Genomic DNA, 21,222 nt, shown 5'->3' on the forward strand with positions numbered 1-21,222 from the left:
AAATTTTATGGATATAAAAAAACAGAGTGATCAAACCTAGCAAAGTTAAATTATCTCACTGCTGCTTTTTGTTAAAAGCTTCTTATAATTTTATTTTGACTAGGCCAAGGGAGACTACACAATCAATATCCAAAAAGACTTTCGTGTCTGAGGCACCAAAGGTCCCAGGTTCAATCCCCAGCACCACCAGAACTGAGCAGTGATCTAGAAAAAAAAAGGAGGAGGGAAAGGAGGAGAAGAAGAAAGACAGGAAGAAAAGAAAGAAGGAAAGAAAGAATAAGGATCCCTGTTCGAGTCCCCAGCTCCCCACCTGCAGGGGAGTCGCTTCACAGGTGGTAAAACAGGTCTACAGGTGTCTATCTTTGTCTTCCCCTTCTCTCTCCATTTCTCTCTGTCCTATCTAGCAACAATGGCATCAATAACAACAACAATAAAACAACAAGGGCAACAAAAGGGAATAAATAAATATTTAAAAAAATTTAAAAAGAAAAAAAGAAAGAAGTTATTTTTGAATAAGAAATCTAAGAAAAAAAATATACTATACCCAAGCATAGCCAATGTCAGTCCATGTTACTGAGTACATAGTATAGTAGGGAATAAAAAATTGGTTCTTGACAATACTATATAAAACCCATAATTTTGTCCGATTTTAAATATAACTCATAAATTTAACATATTCACTTAGATAATTTGAAATCTAAAAATTCAGGACTACAAATTAACATCTCGATGATGATGATATTATGAAAAAGATAAATTTTTGTTTCTGAAAAACTTTCAATGATTTTGTGATTTTATAACAAAAATACCCTTAACAAAAAGAATGGAAACATAACTTTTTATCTAAAGCAATAAATTAGAGAAAATCAATGTTTAGAAAATACTGGGTCAAACAAAATAATTTCTGAGCAATAATTCACTGTAAGTTTTCTTCCCGTATCTTTTTTTCTATTGCTGCATTTTCACCAACTACGAAAAGCCACCAGATGGCACTGGAGAGTACAATTACTGTATAGAACATACTCATAAGAAAAACTGAAAGAACCCTCTTTTAAAGTTAAGTTCTTTTTTCTGGTAAGAAAATGTATTGAAGGAAAATATTAATTCATCAGAGTATGGAAGTCTTTTGATATCATCAATTTAACTAATTTTCCTTTATTATTTACATTTATGTCATGAGTATAGTACAACATACATGAAACAGATTTTTGAGACACATGTAAAAATGTTAATGGTGGAATTCTACTTGAAATCAAGGCAGTAATATCAACTATGACTATTTTACCACAGCGAGTAAAATGTAAATAATAATTGGATAGTGTTTAAGATAATGAATAGATTTTACAGATTTTAAAATGTGTGTGTGTGTGTGTGTGTGTGTGTGTGTGTGTGTGTGTATGTGTCCATCCCAGAGATTTTTTTTTTGCCTACAGGTTTATGGCTGGGGCTCATTCCCTGCACTATGAATCCTCTGCTTCTGGAGACCTTTTTTCCCATTTTGTTGCCCTTGTTGTGCTTGATGTAGTTGTTATTGTTATTGTTGTCATAGCTGCTGTTGTTGTTGGATAGGACAGAGAGAAATGGAGAAAGGAGGGGAAGACAGAGAGGAAAGACACCTGCAGACCTGCTTCACCACTCGTGAAGCGACCCTCTGCAAGTAGTAAGCTGGGTCTCGAATCCAGGATCCTTACTCCAGCCCGTGCGCTTTGTGCCATGTGTGCTTAACCCACTATGCTACCGCCCAGCTTCCCCAGAGATTTTTAAGTCTTGGAAAGTTATCTACTGTCATTTCCTTAAGGCAACATTTTCCACGTAAGGCAGCACTCTAGATATCTTAAAGAAATTACAAGCCAGGAGTCAGGTGATAGCGCAGCAGGTTAAGCACACATGGTGCAAAGGACCGGCATAAGGATCCCTGTTGGAGCCCCTGACTCCCCACCTGCAGGGGAGTCGCTTCACAGGCAGTGAAGCAGGTCTGCAGGTGTCCATCTTTCTCTCTCCCCTCTGTCTTCCCCTCCTCTTTCTATTTCTCTCTGTCCTAACAATGACAACATCGGTAACAACAACAATAACTACAACAACCAAAAAAAAACAAGGGCAACAAAAGTGAAAAGAAAGAAACTACAACCTTTGAAGAGAAATTTTACTGTAAATTAGCAAAAATAAACTAAAACATGGTTTAACAGCTTGAACTTGCAAACATAATTTCACATATGACCACCTACAAATGAAAATGTTCCTTATTTCTACTTCATCATAACTATATAGCATATATTTTTACATATTACTAAACTATATTTTCTTAATCAATTCTATTTGAAACTGATAGCATTCTTTATTCTGTGGTGGTAGGACAAAATTGATACCTATGTGTAGCATATAGATAAATGCACTCAAGAATGAGTCTCAAGTACATTGGTCATAAACTCTGGTAATTTAAAATGCATTTGATCAATTTGCAAATATGTAAAGTACATTGCAGATAAAGGGTGTCACTTTATATACGGAGTATATATTAAAGGTATTCAATAAAAAAGATAAATTATTTCTACTGATAAGGATGTAGTTTCCTTTAAGAAAAGGAAACTTAGGTCCTAGAAAGTTAAGGAGCTTGTCCCAAACAACAAGGTTTTCCTAGGAGCCACATTGAAATTCAGTTTACTTAAGTAACTTCTAGTTCTGTAGTGTAGGTTTCATAATACACAGAAGATTCACCAAATCTATTTCTGGAAAATAACACAAGCATATGTTTCCAGTGATAGTCACTGCAGACAAAAATTAGCACATCAATATTAGTTATCTATATAAATTTCTTACTTTAGGGGTCAGACCGTGACATGTCTGGCTGAGTGCACATGTTATAATGCACAAGTCCCCAGTCTCCACTTGCATCGGGGAAGCTTCATGAGCAGTGAAGCAGTGCCTTGGATATTTCTCAGTCCCCCCCTCTCTCCACCTCTAGCCAATAAATAAATAAGAAGTTAAAATAGTATAAATAATATAAAATAGCAACAATATAAAATGTAAACATATTTCAAACCTAGGTAAAATAATTTTGAAGGTTGATAAGATAGCTCTCATAAATAGTGTGCCTATCTACTTTGTCATGCACATAACACAAATTTGAGTCAGTCCCTCATCGCACTGGAGAAAGCATCAGTGTTGTGGTACACTTCTTTCTCTCTCCATATATATATGAAAAAGTTAGCTGGGAGTACTGAAGCCCCAGTGAGACAAAAATATATATTTTATTGGAAATTATATTATTTTCTGTAGTACAATTATTCTATCACAGATGACCAATAATTTAATGATAGTTTCATATAAATAGAAAAAGCAATGATTTCTAAAGAAGTAACCAAATCTCATTGTAACATGTGCATTCAACTAACACTTACAATAAAATAATTTTGAGTAACATCTATTTTTATAAATATCTAACATCAACCTCTTCCAACTTCCCATTTCTCTCCATCTCTAAATTTTTCATATATACATATGGAGAGAGTTTCAAGCACCAAGTCCCCACCTGCGGGGGGGAAGCAGGGCTGCAGGTGTATTTCTCTCTTTTCCTCTCTAACTCCTCTTCCAATAATAAATAAATAAAATATATAATTAATATTTTTAAATGGCAAATTCACCTTCTTCACTTCATCTTGGATGGAGCCTGAAGGAAACATGTTAAGGGAGATAAACCAGAAAGAGAAGGATGAATATGGGATGATCTCACAGAAGTTTAGAAACACTAACAGAAAGAGGAAACACAAAGTATAAGTTGGACTGAGTTTGATGTATTGCAAAGTAAAGGACTCTGGGGTAGGGGAAGGTGGGTTCAGGTCCTGGTGCATGATAGTGCAAGATCTAGGCTGAGGGTGAAAGTGTTTTGCAGAAAACTGAAAAATTTTACAAAGGTGGCAACAACTGTATTTACTGTAAACCATTAATACTCCCAATAAAATATTTTAAAATATAATTAAATTAGGGGACCTGGAATTAAACCATCCTGGATTATCCAAGTAGATTGATCCGACCCTAAATACAATGATAAGTGTCCTTTCAAGAGGAAGTAGAGGGACACAGCAGAAGTCATGTGATAATGGAGACAGAGATTGGAAGGACACAGAAACAAAACAAGGAACACCTGAGGCCACAAGAATATATAAGGGACAAGCAATGATTCCCATAAGCCTTCAGAGTGAGTGTGTCCTTACTAACATTGATTTCAGACTTCTGACCTCCAGAACTTCGAGAGAAAAGACTTCTATTTTTTATGCCACCCATTTTGTGGTAATTTGTTACAATAGCCAAAGGAAACAGAAGCTCAGACAAATAAATCCATCAGCTCATCATTTGCAAGAATTGCTACTGCTCATATGACCCAAACTTAACTCATTCCATTTCTTCTTCCTGGAAAATAGCTCTTCTTCATGTTTCTAATTGGTGATACAAGCAACACAACTTCTCAAATTATTTCACAATCCTTCTTGAAACATTCACTTTATCTCATTCATACTTCTTCAAAAACATGTTTTCAGTCCTTTCTATTGCTTTTCAGGTCCTCAGTGTAGCTGAGTATATTTTTTATAGAGTTTATGACTAGTCACTCTTCAATCCCACTACAATCTTTTCTATACAGAGTATTACCTGGTCACTTCCATCAGGAATGTCATAAACCCTCTTGCAGGCCTTCCCAGGCTCTTGCCCTCACCATAAAGAGCAGCAAAGGTAGGGACTACCGCAGTCTTGGAAGGGAGGCTGGAGTATCCTGCCCTGCCACTCAAGGAAGACTGGTCCTGAAACAAGTGCAGCCTGGAATGTTCCCAGCTGTAACTTTGAGGTGTGATTCTCAGTCCAATAGGGTCTTAGAGGTTACACAGGCTCTTGTGCTATATATATAGTTAATTTTGTGCTATATATATATATATATAGTTAATTTTATTCATAGATTTTTTTTTTCAAAAATGGGAGCTACTCTCTGCCATAATCTAACTTTCTAGCCCTTTTCTCTACTCTGACACCATTTTCTCAGACAATATTTTTATAAAAGTTGATGTTAGCTATCAAACTCAAGCAAAAACTACCATAGTCATGGGCCCCTAGAAACATGCCTAAAATGGACTTCCTAGCTTCTTTCCACCCTAAAATCCCTAATCTCATTTGCTTTGTTCCTACTTTTTGCTTCCTGTTCATTAACCATTTTGTCTCATTTTATATCCTGCCACCTTCCAGACACCAAGTTACAGATGCTATCATGACTCCATCAGACTTCTCTGGGCAGATGACCTCACTAATGTGTCTTAGAACATCACCTCTCCAAAGCTCTACCCCACTAGGCAAAGATAGAAACAGGCCCAGGGTATGGATCAAACCTCCAATGTCCATTTCCAGTGGAGAAGCAACTACAGAATCCAGAACTCCTACCTTCTGCACCCCAAAAACATTTTTGAACCATATTCCCAGTGGGGGAGAAGTGATAGGAGGAAGAGAACAAGAGGGCTCTGAACTCCAGCTCTATCAGGAAGCAAAGAAGAGAAAGAAAAGGAAGGGACATTTGAATGTAGTAATAGGGTCATGTGTGGCTTGAAGGGGAAGAGAGGATGGGACCCAGAAGAAAAATGGGGCAATTATGTACAAATCTAGACAGATAGTTGTAGAGATGAAATTATATCCCTGTTGACAAGTAGTTTTGTAAATAAATATTAAATCACTAATAATTTTTTTAAAAAATAAAGTGTGCAAACCCTAAAAAAATCTCACTATTGACTATCTTCTCATTATTATGCCATAGCCCTCACACCTTTCTTTAAATATATTCAAAAATATGATTTTTATTACTCCTAAAATTCAGTGTAATGCTGCCATATTAATAAACTCAGGATAGTCTCCTCTCTATTAAAATCACATTCCACTATTAATAGTCATCCATACTAACTTTTATCTTCTTCATGTAAATGCACCATGAAACTGGAAAGAAATCTTCACAACTGACATTAATCTATGCCAATGTTACAAAAACTGTACTAACAAAAGTGAACAAATTAGTTCCTGGTGAAAGTACTAGGTATATAAGCTTATTATTAAACAAATATACTATATAATTTCATGTTGTTAGATATATTCTAGTTAAATATATCATTTCAGTTCAATGTATGGTGAAAGATGGAGTTCGACTTTTAGTGAACATAATGTAGCATATGCAGATATTGATTTACAATGATGTATAAATGAAACAAATATAATGGTATAAAACAGTGTTACTTCAATACAATATTTAAAGTTACTCTATGTGCAATTTCAAAATTATTTAAAAACAAAATAAATATTAAATGGTGAATTCTTTCCACCAAGAAAAATTTAAATGAATCTTTATTTTAGAAAGCAACGAAAGCCTCAGAAATTTTGTCTCATAAGCTTTCTCAAAAAAAAAAAAAAAAAGGAAAGAGGAAATGCTTCATATTTTTTGACAGAGTTGACACACTGGGAATAAACACATGGTAACATAATGAAAGGCAGATGCTGGGTGACTAGGATATCTCTTAAACATGTGGAATTAAGTTCATTGACTTCCATGAATGCCCAAGAGAGATAATGCACATAAATCACCTTGGCAAAAAACTGAAACAACCCACTAGACTCTCATTTTTATCCAGTTAAATTCACGTTCTCTACATAGTAACATACTTTATTTGACTTCTTCATAAATAAACAAAAATTATGATAATCTAAATATAACTCTGGTTATTTAGTCACCCTTATAGTTTCTTTTATAAAAAGTTGGGGCTTAAAGTTTACAAGTTTGGTAAAACATCTTGAGAGGCTTACTTCCCTCTTTCTGTAAGGACAAATTGCATCTATTTTACATAAACAGGTGTCCACTGTCATATCTTGAATAAATAGAAAAATCAACTTTCTGTGGTGATCCTCTTATTCTCTAGTAGATGACTCCTTTCAGTATTTTTCTTATTTTTAAAATTTTCTTGATAAAGATATTCTTTTGTTTGTACATACAGCATTTTCCTCTGCTCTATACAATGCTGTAATTGTGAGCACTATCTTGCTATACATATGTTGCTTATTTATTGTGTGTCAATAATCATGAATCCTGACCATCTGATAGTACCCCATATTGAACATCATTAAAATCAAATATTTTTGTAATGAAAATATTTCTTTAAAGCAGCAGTAAATATACTAGAATTCCAATCTGGTAATTAAAGAATCATTTTCTTCTCATATAAAAATAGTTTAAAATCTATTTCAAAGTCTTGAAAGTATCATGATTTACAAAAATTCATTATCATCATTTATCTTCAAATTAACATGCTGTAGATATTTCTGGCTATGAATAATTGGATTTAACAATTTTTTTTTTCCTCCAGGGTTATTGCTGGGCTCGGTGCCCGCACCATGAATCCACCGCTCCTGGAGGCCATTTTTCCCCCTTTTTGTTGCCCTAGTTGTTGCAGCCTCATTGCGGTTATTATTGCCATTGTTGACGTTGCTTTGTTGTTGGATAGGACAGAGAGAAAGGGAGAGAGGAGGGGAAGACAGAGAGAGAGGGGGAGAGAAAGATAGACACCTGCAGACCTGCTTCACCGCCCGTGAAGCGACTCCCCTGCAGGTGGGGAGCCGGGGGCTCGAACTGGGATCCTTACGGTGGTCCCTGCGCTTTGCACCACGTGCTTTTAACCCACTGCACCACCGCCCGACCTCCAACAATTTATTTTTAAGAAAAACCAGGTTCATAAGCATCCTTTTTGCATTTTACCTTTATTTCCTTAAAATACTGTTGGTCATGTAGAATGTCCTTGGTGGTACTACACAGTTTTAACATTAAAGTTGTTCATTCATCCATACATGCTATCATTATTCATTAAGACCCTGAGACATACGTTTTATTTGTCACTGTTAGATTTATAAACATGCGTAAATATGGTACTTACATTCACCATCTTAAATTCTAGATTATGAAAGCAAAAAAAAAAATAGAAGTTTAGATTTCTTTTACTTCCTTTATATCTATGTCCAGGTCATTCTAAGTACATTTCTCTTCAGCACTGAAAACTCTTTAACAAATCACAACTTAGACATTAGTTCCCTGAAAGTACAATACTAGTATTTTGTATATTTCATCCCTTCCAAAATTTGCATGAGTACCCTGTCCCAGAACTCTACATCAAATTATCCTACTTGCACAAAATAAATGTTTATTCTGAGAATACGGTGGATATTGTTGGGGAGGCAGAGAAAGTTGGTATTCAATATGGTATGTCTTTAAACCATTTTTATTTATTTTTTTTCTTTTTTTAATCTTTTTTTAAATATTTATTTTATTTATTTATTCCCTTTTGTTGCCCTTGTTATTTTATTGCTGTAGTTATTATTGTTGTTGTTGTTAAATAGGACAGAGAGAAATGGAGAGAGGAGAGGAGGGGAAGACAGAGAGGAGGAGAGAAAGATAGACACCTGCAGACCTGCTTCACCGCCTGTGAAGCGACTCCCCTGCAGTTGGGGAGCCGGGGTTCGAACCGGGATCATTATGCCGGTCCTTGTGCTTTGCGCCACCTGCGCTTAACCCACTGCACTACAGCCCGACTCCCTTTAAACCATTTTAAATCATTAATTAAAAAAATAAAAAAATGTTTAAGAATAGTCAGTACCATGGAATCACATAGTGCTGTGGTGTCTCTCCCTATTGCTCTCTCTCTCCCTACTCTGTAGTAAATAAAATTTTTAAAAAGAATAGCCACTGGTTATGCAAACAAACTTTCATTCCTGAGTGCCTGAGTTTCCAACGTCCCCGGTTCAATCCCCCACACCACCATAAGCCAGAGCTGAAAGTGCTTTGATACAAAAGGGAAGGAAGGAAGGAAGGAAGGAAGGAAGGAAGGAAGGAAGGCCATTATTCACAGAGACCATACTAACCCCTTCTAAAGATCTTACAGAGAAATACTATTCCATTAAGTTTATCTCTTCAAACAAAGTAACAACAGCATTTTTATGTTTTAAAAGTTCTACAAATACACATGGGGATATTTTAAATAGTTTATTTTACTTTCATACAAACACACTAAGAATAAGAAGGAAGGAAGGAAAAAAGGAGTAAGGGGTGAGGAGAGAAAAAAAGCAGACAAACCAACAAAAGTAACAATGTTAAGTTAACCTTTCTTAACTGGTTGAGATAGAAAGATTGCCCAAGCAAGCATTTGCTTTGCATGTGATTTTTGCACAGAACTTTTCAAATGACAACAAATCAAATGTTTACTTACTGAATTGCTAAGGCACTCCCACACTTGAGGAGAACGGCTAATATTAATGGTCCCTGCCTCTTTCTTCAAGAGCTCCTAGCTATGACCAAGGACTGTGAGCTCAGACTGATAGAGATGCAGAGGTTACACAGGATCTTGTGCTAAATATGAATATATATGAGCCCTAGATAAGATTAACGGGGATTACAGTTAACGGTATTTATATATTTTCCTTATATTTGGGAGCTATTCTCTGCCCTGATCCAGCTTTCTAGTTCTATTCTCAACTCTGACACCATCTTCCCATACAATACTCTTTAGCCTATGGCATGTTAGCTATCGGGCTCAGGAGAAAACTACTAAAGTCATGGGCCCCTGAGAATATACCTAAAATAGACTTCCTAGTTTCTTCCCACATGAAGACCTTCAGTTACTTCCGCTCTATTATTACCTTTAGGTTCCTGTTTATTAAACAATGTGCCCTACTATTGCTTTCAATTTAGTTCTGTTAATGAGAAATACATATTTACTTATACTTTTGAATTTTATGGAATGGCCATATGTGTTTATCTAAAGTAAATGCTATATACAATTAATATGCCATTATTAGCAACATATTGAATGCATAATAATCATATTTGTTATTGGACACGAATACATGGTTCTGAATTTCCGGTGGTCAACGTGAGTTACAAATAATATATTAGTAGTAGATACATGAAAAGCCTGAGTTTTTGTATCATGATTATTGAACTTTCAAAAAAATTATGAAACTGGGACTAAAAAATATATGATAAGAAGAAAGAATTAGTTCTTTTGGTTATTATTGAAGATTAAACATTAAAAACTGATTTTCTATTCCCTGGCCTTTAGTGAATCTGGTTTCATATGTTGGGTTGGAAATGAAGATTGAGCCATTAATCTTTTAAGGAGAGAATGCCAAGTGCACTCCTATTCTAGTTGATCTGCAGATCTGTAATGACACTTTTCAGTAAGATACGTATCTACTTCCTCCACAAAGGCAGAATGGTAACAGACAATAGCTAAAACTAGTGCAAGTTATGAAAGTAAATGGGTTTGGGGAAAGTAGTTTAAGTTTATTTCTAAGTTAATATATTTATACAAAAGCAAATTAAACTTTCATCCTTCTTGGTCTTAACATACATACTGGGAGAAGGTATCTTAGTTTACATTATAAAAAAAGTAAACAAGTCAAGCATTCTACAAAAGCACAATTCCTGCTTTATTTGTCATTTCTATATTGTAATATAAAAACATATTTAGTTTGGGACTATTAAGAATCAAGATAAAGGGACCGGGTGGTGGCGAACCTGGTTGAGCGCACATGTTGCATTGCACAAGGACCCAGGTTCAAGCCCCTGGTCCCCACCTGCAGGGGGAAGCTTAACAAGTGGTGAAGCAGGGCTGCAGGTGTTTCTCTGTCTATCTCCCTCTCTGTCACCCCCTTCCCTCTCAATTTCTGGCTGTCTCTATCCAATAAATAAATAAAGATAATTTAAAATTTAAAAAAAAGAATCAAGATAATAACAGTATTCATAAAGTGAATACAGCAAGCTCTCACAACTTCAGTCAAATGTAAGACAGCATTTGATTAATGCTTTCCTAAAACAATTGTATCATTATGTAAAAGAAAAAATTGAGTTTGAGACAAGTCATTGGATTTTTTCATGTCTCTGAAGCAAAAGATATGAATTTTCCGACTGTTTCACATTTCTAACTCTGATTCCATGCTTCCCAAACATCCTAAGTCCCAATTTAATAAAAGCCCCCAACCCATTATAGTTTGTACAGAATGAGTCTGTCACCACTATTTTATGATGGGCAACAGTCATATTTGCATTTCAATAAGAAAAACCATAAATCTGACATATACAGAAAGAGGTAAAAAACTGGATTTCATACAGCCAAGGATAATCAGCAGAAAATGAAGTTTTTTAAGATACAGTAAACATTTCTATTTTAGATAGTTTCATTTTGTTATAGTTCTTACACAAACAAAAGTATTTCTCTTCTGTGGCCAGTATCTCAATGATCCATGTTGAGTGCTCTAAATGTCTTTTACTACTATAGAAATTATTTTTAACAAGACAACATATAAATAAAATTTTGTTTAGAGTCTTGGTAGTTTCCTCATGTTTATCCCACACTGTCTTTTCAGCTCTATCCTATTGCAAGTTTATTGAAGTTTACTATTGAAGTTTACTTCAAATAAACTTATAGTAAACTTATTGAAGTTTACTATTGAAGTTTACTTCAAAATAAAAACAAAAGTGGTTTGAAAAGTAAAAATGAAATACTGCTGTTGTGAAAATAATCAGCTTTCAGCACTGCTTGTCCCCACTCCTTGCTAGTAGTAGATCCCCCCCAAAAAAAATCAAGGTACATTATCTGCTATTTGTTAGTAATCCATTCAAACTACAAAAGCCACTACATCATAATCCTACCCTTGGGGTTTCTCTCACTCAAACAGATCCACCAAAAGAATCAGGTGAAAAAATGTATAAACAGAGAAGTACTATTCTTCATATTACTTATAACCACATCAGTAACAGATGTAACAGCCTCACAATAATGACAAAGTTCTAAAACCCAATAAACTCATTAAAGTTAACTGTACTCTCAACCCTGCACCATCTCCTTGTCTACTCACAAAGTAACTCTCATTTCTTCCCAAATATCTCCCAAGTGAGGGGCTCATGAGAGTAAATTTGCTTTCTACTTTCATTGCATATGGCCTTTTTCATTATAATCAATGTGAGCTTGAAGTCTTTAAACTTAAGGGATGGCAGCTAGAGCCCCATCTCAGTCCTTTCATTCCCCTGTTTTCTGCATTCAAAAGATAATTTTGTTTGTGCAAGCACTGATAGCACAACATCCTGTAGTCTTTTGCACATTACCTCTTTTTCCCACTTTCTCTAGAACAGATAACAACACATTCTATATCCATCAACTAGGCACAATAAACTTCTTTATCCATTACATAAAAAGTTATAGCTTAAAATTTTTCCATAATCTGACATAAAACATGAGTGTGGTAAGTCTCTGTATCATCAGTGACTTTGAGAGGGTAAAATATCACACCAATAATACTATTTATTTAATTGCTTCATACTTTTTGCTAACTCCAAGTATGTCAGTCAACTAAAAACCAACATATCCCATGACATGTAAACTTCTTCACAAGTATCTTTTTTATTATTTTATATACTTTATTTTTCTTTTTATTCCACCACTTTGTAGCATTATCTACCACAAGTTCCAACATCACTCAATTTAGCAATCTCTTTCCTATTACCATTATACTTTGACTCTTTGATTCCTAGCAGCATCTTAGGATATCTTCTTGTGACTTTTACTTCAATACTACTAGTGCCTTCTTTAATACTTGCAAAAAAATAGCAAGAAAGCTGGGGTACATCCCTAAGACAGAATCTGACCTTAAGATAGCTTATATTGTAATAGTAACAGAAAAAGTTAACATGAAAAAATCACAGTATTGATATGTAAAAATTAAAATAACATACTTTATATAAGAATGTTGAGAGTCACACTATAAAATGAAATCAAATTGCAAGCTTTTACTATTGACTCTATTCCAATTTATAGTAATTAAGAAAATCATACAGTTTTATAACCTATTTCAACCTCTCTAGTTATCTATGAGCATACTCCATTCACTGAAAAACAAGTCTATATTATTTTCACAATAAGAATATTAATAAGAGAGACAGGATGGGAGTATGGATCAACCTGTCAACGCCAATGTTCAGCGGGGAAGCAATTACAGAAGCCAGACCTTCCACCTTCTGCATCCCACAATGATCTTAGGTCCCTACTCCCAGAGGGTTAAAGAGTAGGAAAGCTATCAGGGGAGAGGTTTTTATACCGAGGTCTGGTGGTAGGAACTTTACAAAGCTGTACCCCTCTTATCCTATGGTTTTGTCAATGTTTCCTTTTTATAAATAAAAAATTTAAAAAAAAGAATATCCATTAAGTCCCAGCCTCTCCACAAATTTCACAGGTAAATGCAGCAACATCATTTACAGCCATATGAATGAGAGAAAGGGGAGAACACTACTTACCAGAGCCTCTTTTGGTCACAACCTTCAAACTCTGAGTGAAAGTTGCATATAAGAGAATCAAGTGTGGAATCGGAGCTTTCATCTTCCAGCTTTATAGGCTATTACCTAAAGCAAAGATTAAAAAAAGAATTTAAAATATATAAATATATCTATAAGATTTATATATCTATATAAAATATATCTATAAGATCAACACTATAAGATTTGGGATAGACTTTTGAGCATTTGTAATTGGGTCAGTGAATTTCACAAAGTAAAGAAAATTAACAGGATATATATATTAGTTGAGGAAGCAGAAGTAAACCCTTTAAAATAACTTCTCACTAAAAATTCATTTCCATATAAACTACCAAACACAGATATTTTTAATTTTCCAAGAGTCAACAAGATTTTTTTTATTTAGTATCATTCTTTCCAACAAAGAAATCATGAATTCTGTACCTCCTAAACTTTCAATACACTTTTACTATTCTATTTCCAAAAAAAAAATCCCAAAAGATACTTCAAGAGAATTTTAAGCCTTTTGTCTCCACTAAAAGAAAGTATACTATCTATAGACGCTAGGGGAAAGCCACATCATTTCTTTTTCTTACAAGGCTCTCGGAAGAATACGAGAAGGGACATTAGTATTTGGATTTCAAAAAGGACAAATATTTCACTTAAAATTAGATGAAATTAACATTGTCTTTCTAAAAAAAAATCCTCTTTTATTTCTCTATAAGATTGAGCTAGTAAGGGAGTCGGGCTGTAGCGCAGCGGGTTAAGCGCACATGGCGCAAAGCGCAAGGACCGGCCTAAGATTGAGCTAGTAGAGCCAAGAATGAATTTCAAAAAGTAGCAAGTCAGAACACAGTTCAAATATATTGTCAACCTATGACAGTGTAAGTTTCTTTTCAAGACAGCTGAGGACTGATCATATTCAGCTTTCAATCATTTCAATTGTGAGTTTATTAAAGATGAAGAAACTGAAATGGTGATTTGACAGTAACATTGTTGCTCTCCTGAGCCTCAGATACCTTGGGATATTTATAAATGATTAATTTACTCATGTTAATAAAAGCCTGTGATAACACATCTTTAATTCACAAAACAAAATCACATACAGTAATGTCACCACCATCATTTTAGTCGGAAAATCAGTAATTTTTTAGAATAAACATAGAGGATGAGCTATTTTAACTTATAACCTTTAAATGATAACAGCCTGTTTCAGTATTGTAACAAAAGATTTTGAGGCTTAGCTAAAGACATAAATAAAATCTAGTCCAAAAAGTTGATTAATCAGATACAGCTGAAAAACTGCCACACTAAAGTACAAGACTGAGTCGGGCATTCCTAAAACCTGAATCCCATTTCCCAGTCATTGTACTACCTGGAGCTACAGAGAATCTTTAAGTTGGTATCTTCAGCCTTCAGGTTAGCACTGAGAATCAGTCCCTCTCTTGGTGTGAGTTTAATCAGTGCTACCCAAAAAACTCAAAGAGCCAGCTGTACACTGCAAGGCCTTTTGGCTTAACAATCTTGTTATTTCACTCTTGTTCAAAATATTGTTTTCTTAGTTATTTTATTTCTACAAGGAATAGAGGCCAGTAGGAGATTCTATTTCCTAATATGGTTTGGAAAGCATCAATTTGTTAACATCAAAACCCTTAATTGAATCTCTTAAAACATTGAATATTAGTCATATAAATCACTATTTAATCAATATGAGAGGGGGAAAATTGATTGTATGTCTAACAAAGGGACTTTTCAAAGTTAACCCAATTACCAAATAATGTGATAACAAAAACTATCCATTGTCTTCTTGAACCCTAAGACAGCAGGAACCCCACATTTCCACTATAGAGCCTAAACTTCCCCCAGTCCTGGGACCTTAGGGTAGGGCCCACTTTCCCGTACACTTCTCCCAATTCTTATCAAATAATATTGCATCCGCTGATAGCAACCTAATCAATGCAACGAGTGCCACCTCAGCATGCTTCACTTCAGACTGTGTCCAGAGACTTCAGATGTGGAACAACAACCCTTCAGCTTCATCACTCGGGTGAGACCTTTCCTTTCATAGTATTCTCTAATTCCATCCCAGGTGGTTCACTTCCTAACAAAGTCCCAAAACCTAGATATACACCAGGTTCTATGAGAGAGAGCATATGTTCACATGTATCCATAAACTAGGGCAAATATATACCTGTAAGCAGTAGTACATTAGAGTTTGCAGTGAGTACCCCCTAACACTTCATCTCCACTATTCCAACCTTTGGGTCCATGATTCTTCAACAACTTGTTTGGCTTTGTATGTTAACTCTCTTTTCAGCCACCAGGTTCCAGATGCCATCAGGATGCCGGCCAGGCTTCCCTGGACTAAAGACCCCACCAATGTGTCCTGGAGTTCTGCTTCCCCAGAGACTCAGCCTACTAGGGAAAGAGAGAGGCAGACTGGGAGTATGGATTGACCAGTCAACGCCCATGTTCAGCGGGGAAGCAATTACAGAAGCAATTACAGACCTTCCACCTTCTGCAACCCACAATGACCCTGGGTCCATGCTCCCAGAGGGATAGAGAATGGGAAAGCTATCAGGGGAGGAGATGGGATATGGAGATTGGGTGGCGGGAATTGTGTGGAGTTGTACCCCCCATCCTATGATTTTGTTAATGTCTCCTTTCTTAAATAAACAAAAAAAAAACATTGAATATTAGTGAAAACAAAAATTAACTGTGTAGATTTCACAGATTTAAACCCTTGAGCACTCTTCTCGGTGGGGAGAAGTAAGGAGGGGGTTGAGAATGTGTTGGGACCCAGCAGAGGAAGGTAAAGGGATTTAAATTGGTGATGACAATGACATGCAGACACCTATTCTAGGGAAATTATACTCATGTGACAACTATCTTATGAACTGTTATTTCCCTACTAACACATTTTTTTAAAATCTTGGTCAATCTATGAATATAATAATTTAACAAACTTGAGGTAATTTACTGTGTCTTAAAATGAAAACCAAGCTTTGGTGCATATATTTAAACTGGTGATGAGAATGGTGTACAGACTTCAACTTCTGTGTCACAGGCCTGAAATTATTTCCCTATTTCACTCACCATTTGGTGTCACACAAACCATCAATGAGTCTTACGCAAAATGAGCATATTACAGAGATTATAAGTAATCTCCCTCTCTGGATTCTTATTCCAGTATTATCACCTATCAGCTGTATTATTGATGGTAAATAATCTCTACATCATTTGCTTATTTGCAAAATGGTTATCATCATAGTATATATAGCATAGTGCCTAAAACTTTACTAGCACACAGAACAAATTCAGTAAGTAAAAGCTGCTATTGTTTTTTTTTCATTGCAGTGGATTTCTGTTGCCATTATTAACAATATAAACACTATTAACATAACTCATTCTCTCATCTATACAATTTTCTGTATTTTCCAGTTTTATTTACATTATACTCCCACTTTGTTAGCTTATCTCTTTAATTATGTCCCTCGATTCTATCAGATTTAAAGCCCTTCCAAAGTGAATGCATGCTTTATTCATATTTTTATACCCAATGTTCAATAAATGTTGACTGAAAATAAAATGAATGAGAGACTAAATTTGGGCATTCAAACTCCTCATTTGATAAACACATATTAAGCATATACTAGTTACAAAATGGTATGCTATGGTGCAATGGGGACACATAGCCATGTAGTTCACTCTAATGAAAGCTCACAGACAATAAAGGAGACAAATGCTTACTTACTTAATTACTCTGACCCTCTCACCATATGGTAAGTATAATGTGCTGAGGAAGTAGGGAGGAACCCATTAATCCTACTCCAGGTTGGATCTGGTGAAGTCACAGGAAAGGGCTACCAGAGGAATGAGCATTTTAGGAAGATAAAGCATATAGTTTAAAGCAAAGGTGAAGGGAATTCGGATTCTAGAATGAAAGGGAAGTTAAATGTTCCTCTGGTCGATGAAAGAATGCCCATTCCTAAAAGTGTTCATATTCAAATTTCTAGACTCATGATAGAATTATATCTTACTTATATGATAGTAGAAGTATGCAGATTTGGCTAAGGATGTTGAAATGGAAGGTGACTATTCATGAGCACAATGTAATCACAGACATAAAGGAATTTGAAGAATCATATTCTCAGAGAGAGAAAATATAAGCAGAGAAGCAGAGGTCAGAGGCTGGGAGTAATGTGCTTTGAAGATGGAGAAAAGGCATGTAGGCAAAAGAATGTTAGAGACTTCTAAGAAACCAAAAAACACAAGGAAACATATTCTCACTTAGATCCTCCAGAAGAAATTCAGGCAACTCAACACCTTCATTTTATCAAGTATATACACTACATTTTGAACATCTAAATATCATAATTATAAGGTAAAAATGTCAGGCACTTTTAAAATACTAAGTTTATAGTAACTCATTGTAGAAGTAGTATGAAACCATCACTATAAGGATATAAGCTGGTAAATTCCATGAATGAATTATAAGCAGACCACAGGTTCTGGGCTGTAGTGATAAAAGTTGAAGACAGTCAATGTGTAAGAAGTTGGAACATTTTCCTCAATACCTATACAAAATAGTTCACTCATACTCTAACTTTATGATCTTGGAAAATTTTTGTAGTTTCATATCTTTTCAGTCATAAGAACTATATGTATGCTAAATATGTCCTAATAATACATTTGATGACTCACCTAACACTGATTCAGTGTCATTTCACATAATCCTAAATTCTTTGATAACAGACAATGAAGAACACATAGATGATTCTAAGTGAATTATCTAAACTGTTTCAGAAAGTATAGTTTGAAGGAGAAAGAAATCCTTTGGCAAGCATTCATGCAGGAACACAAAGAAAAATGTCAGCCTTAATGTTGTAGTAGTGAATACTGGCAGACAAGAAAAGACGTGAGAAGAACAAGAATTTAGAGATATTAAAGTAAGAGGCATTAAAATGAAGCTTCAAAAGTAGACTGAAGGCAGGTATCTTGAACAAGTAGTTTTATTATTATACTATATACTAATATAGAAAAATAGAAGATATGTTTGGCAATAAGTACAGAGAAATATACAAAATATTTTGAATCAGTAGATTTTAAATTGAGTATGGAATCTCCTATTCAGAACTACTTATAGTTGATTAAAATATTAGACATAAATTCATAAAAGAAAAGATAACAACAACAAAATATTAAGAAAAGATAATTCTAGCTAATGTTAAAGGCATAGATTAGGATAAACAAGAAGAAAACATAGAAGACTTGCAATTTCAGCTCTGAAGCTAAGAATATGAGTCAATGAGAGTGAATAACAAGTGAGAAAAACAGACAGTAAAGGGAAGGTAAATCAGAAAGGAGTTGGGTCAAGTGAGGCAAGCAAACCAAATAAGTGCATAATCATGGGAGATTATATATTATAATGATAAAATATGCACCACCATGCTCATAGTTGGATTTTTCATATTAGCCAAGGTGTAGAAGCAACCTACAGGCCCACTGGCAGACAACTGTATTAAAAAAGTTATGGAATATATATTCACAGGAATACTATGCCATTAGAAGAGATGCTAGTTTAGCTGGGGAGGTAGCATAATAGTTATGCAGAGGTAGCATAACGGTTATGCAAAGAGGCTCTCATGCCTGAGGCACTTCTTCTTCTTCTAGCGTTTGCCCTTCTTCTGTAGCCAGTTAATGGCTTTGAAAGTGACTGGGATCCATGTGGATTCAGTCGGCTAGGAAGGATCGTCAGTTTCCCCAATGAATGGGTACTCACGGGATGCACCACAGGAAGGTCGATCCAATGCATCCTGAGGCACTATAAGTCCCAGATTCAATCCCCAGTACCACCATAAACCTCAGCAAAGCAGTACTCTGGTAAGAGGAAAAAAGGAAAGAAGGATGGATGGATGGATGGATGGATGGATGGATGGATGGATGGATGGATGGATGGATGGATGGAAAGAAGGAAGGGAGGGAGGGAGGAAAGAAAGAAGGAAGGAAGGAAGGAAAGAAGGAAGGAAGGAAAGAAGGAAAGACGAGATAATAATGCATTTTCAAGGACAAAGTGGATGGGACCAGGGGTGAATATACTTTCTGAATTAAGAAGAGAAAGAAAACTACAGAATGTTTTCACTCATGTACAGAATATAGATATTTAAAGCATACGAATTTACAAAACGAGAGAGAGAGAAAGAGAGAGAGAGAGCAATCATACTGTTTCTCAAGCTTTCTAAAAACTATGTTAGTTGAGAGTTGGGGGACAGGGAACTTTCTTGGTGGATATGGTGTAACATTATATACCTGAAATCTCATAATTTTGAAAACCATTATCAAATCACTTTATAATTCTTGGGGAAAGGAGATAAGTGACTTTAGTGTTAATATGTTAATAGTGATATTGGCCAGTTTCATACTCAGATAAGTAGGGACATAATCAGAAAATGTAAGGCGGGAAATATGTTGTGTTTGCTTGTTTCTGAATGGTAGAATGTGGAAATCATAGCTAAGAGTAGAGGCATTGAAGAGAAACTGTACTTGGATAAAGAAAATTAGGACCTATGTGTAAACTGAAGCAAAGTGAAGCAGGGAAGGAGATAATTCTAGAATGGATGAGATACCAATCTAGAGAACTGAGGGTATCTTTTCTTTTCTTTTTTTTTTTTTTTTTACTTTTCTGATGAGAAAGTGCTATTATTTTTCTTTCTTTTAAGAAAGGATTAATTAACAAAAACATAAGGTAGGAGGGGTACAACTCCACACAATTCCCACCACCAAATCTCCATAACCCACCCCCTCCCATGATAGCTTTCCCATTCTCTAGCCCTCTGGGAGCATGGACCCAGGGTCATTGTGGATTGCAGAAGGTAGAAGGTCTGGCTTCTGTAATTGCTTCCCCGCTGAACATGGGTGTTGACTGGTCGGTCCATACTCCCAGTCTGCCTCTATCTTTCCCTAGCAGGGTGTGTCTCTGGGGAAGCTGAGCTCCAGGACACATTGGTGGGGTCTTCAATCCAGGGAAGCCTGGCCAGCATCCTGGTGGCATCTGGAACCTGGTGATTGAAAAGAGAGTTAACATACGAAGCCAAACAATTTGTTGAGCAATCATGGATCCCAAGCTTGGAATAGTGGAGAGGAAGTGTTAGGGAGGTACTCACTGCAAACTCTAGTGTACTTGTGCTTTCAGGTATATATTTTGCAGTAGTTTATGGATACGTGTGAACATAAGCTCTCTCTCACAGAAACTGGTGTATATCTAGGTTATGGGACTTTCTTAGAAAGTGAACCACCTGAGATGAAATTAGAGTGTACTATAAAAGGAAAGGTCTCACCCGAGTAATGAAGCTGAAGGGTTGTCATTCCACACGTGAAGTCTCTGGACACAGTCTGAGGTGAAGCATGTTGAGGTGGCAATCGTTGCGTTGGTTAGGTTGTGATCGGCGGATGCAATATTATTTGGTATGGATTGGGAGAAGCATACGGGAAAGTGGGCCCTATCCAAGGATTCCAGGACTGGGGGAAGTAGCGGCTCTATAGTGGAGATGTGAGGTTCCTGCTGTCTTAGGGTGCAAAAAGACAATTGATACTTAATGTTATCATCACATTATTTGGTAATTGGGTTAACTTTGAAAAGTCCTTTTGTTAGGGTTTGCTGTACAGCACCCAGTATCTTGTATATGGCTGTGCTATTGGATGCTTCTAAACTACTTGGTCTAGGCTTTTGAGAGAGTCCGCATATCAAATACACAGCCTATATATTAAAAAGATTCAGTTTGCGTTTTGAAAAACTTTGAGACATACAATTGATTTTCCCCCTCTCATATTAATGAACTACTGATTTATATGTCTACATTATGCTAGGAGTGTAC

At 35.6% G+C, this 21,222-nt stretch overlaps 1 protein-coding gene across 1 annotated transcript in view; it reads right to left on the reverse strand.

Moving 5' to 3' along the window:
* Positions 1-21,222, reverse strand: part of IL1RAPL1 (interleukin 1 receptor accessory protein like 1) — a 1,270,353-nt gene that overhangs the window by 1,056,393 nt on the left and 192,738 nt on the right. The window contains exon 2 of the mRNA XM_007518830.3: positions 13,352-13,456. Coding sequence (XP_007518892.1) covers positions 13,352-13,433 — 82 coding nt within the window. The 5' untranslated portion in view covers positions 13,434-13,456. The remainder of the gene's footprint in view (positions 1-13,351; positions 13,457-21,222) is intronic.

The sequence above is a fragment of the Erinaceus europaeus genome, chromosome X (assembly GCF_950295315.1).
Source record: "Erinaceus europaeus chromosome X, mEriEur2.1, whole genome shotgun sequence".
Classification (NCBI taxonomy): domain Eukaryota; kingdom Metazoa; phylum Chordata; class Mammalia; order Eulipotyphla; family Erinaceidae; genus Erinaceus; species Erinaceus europaeus.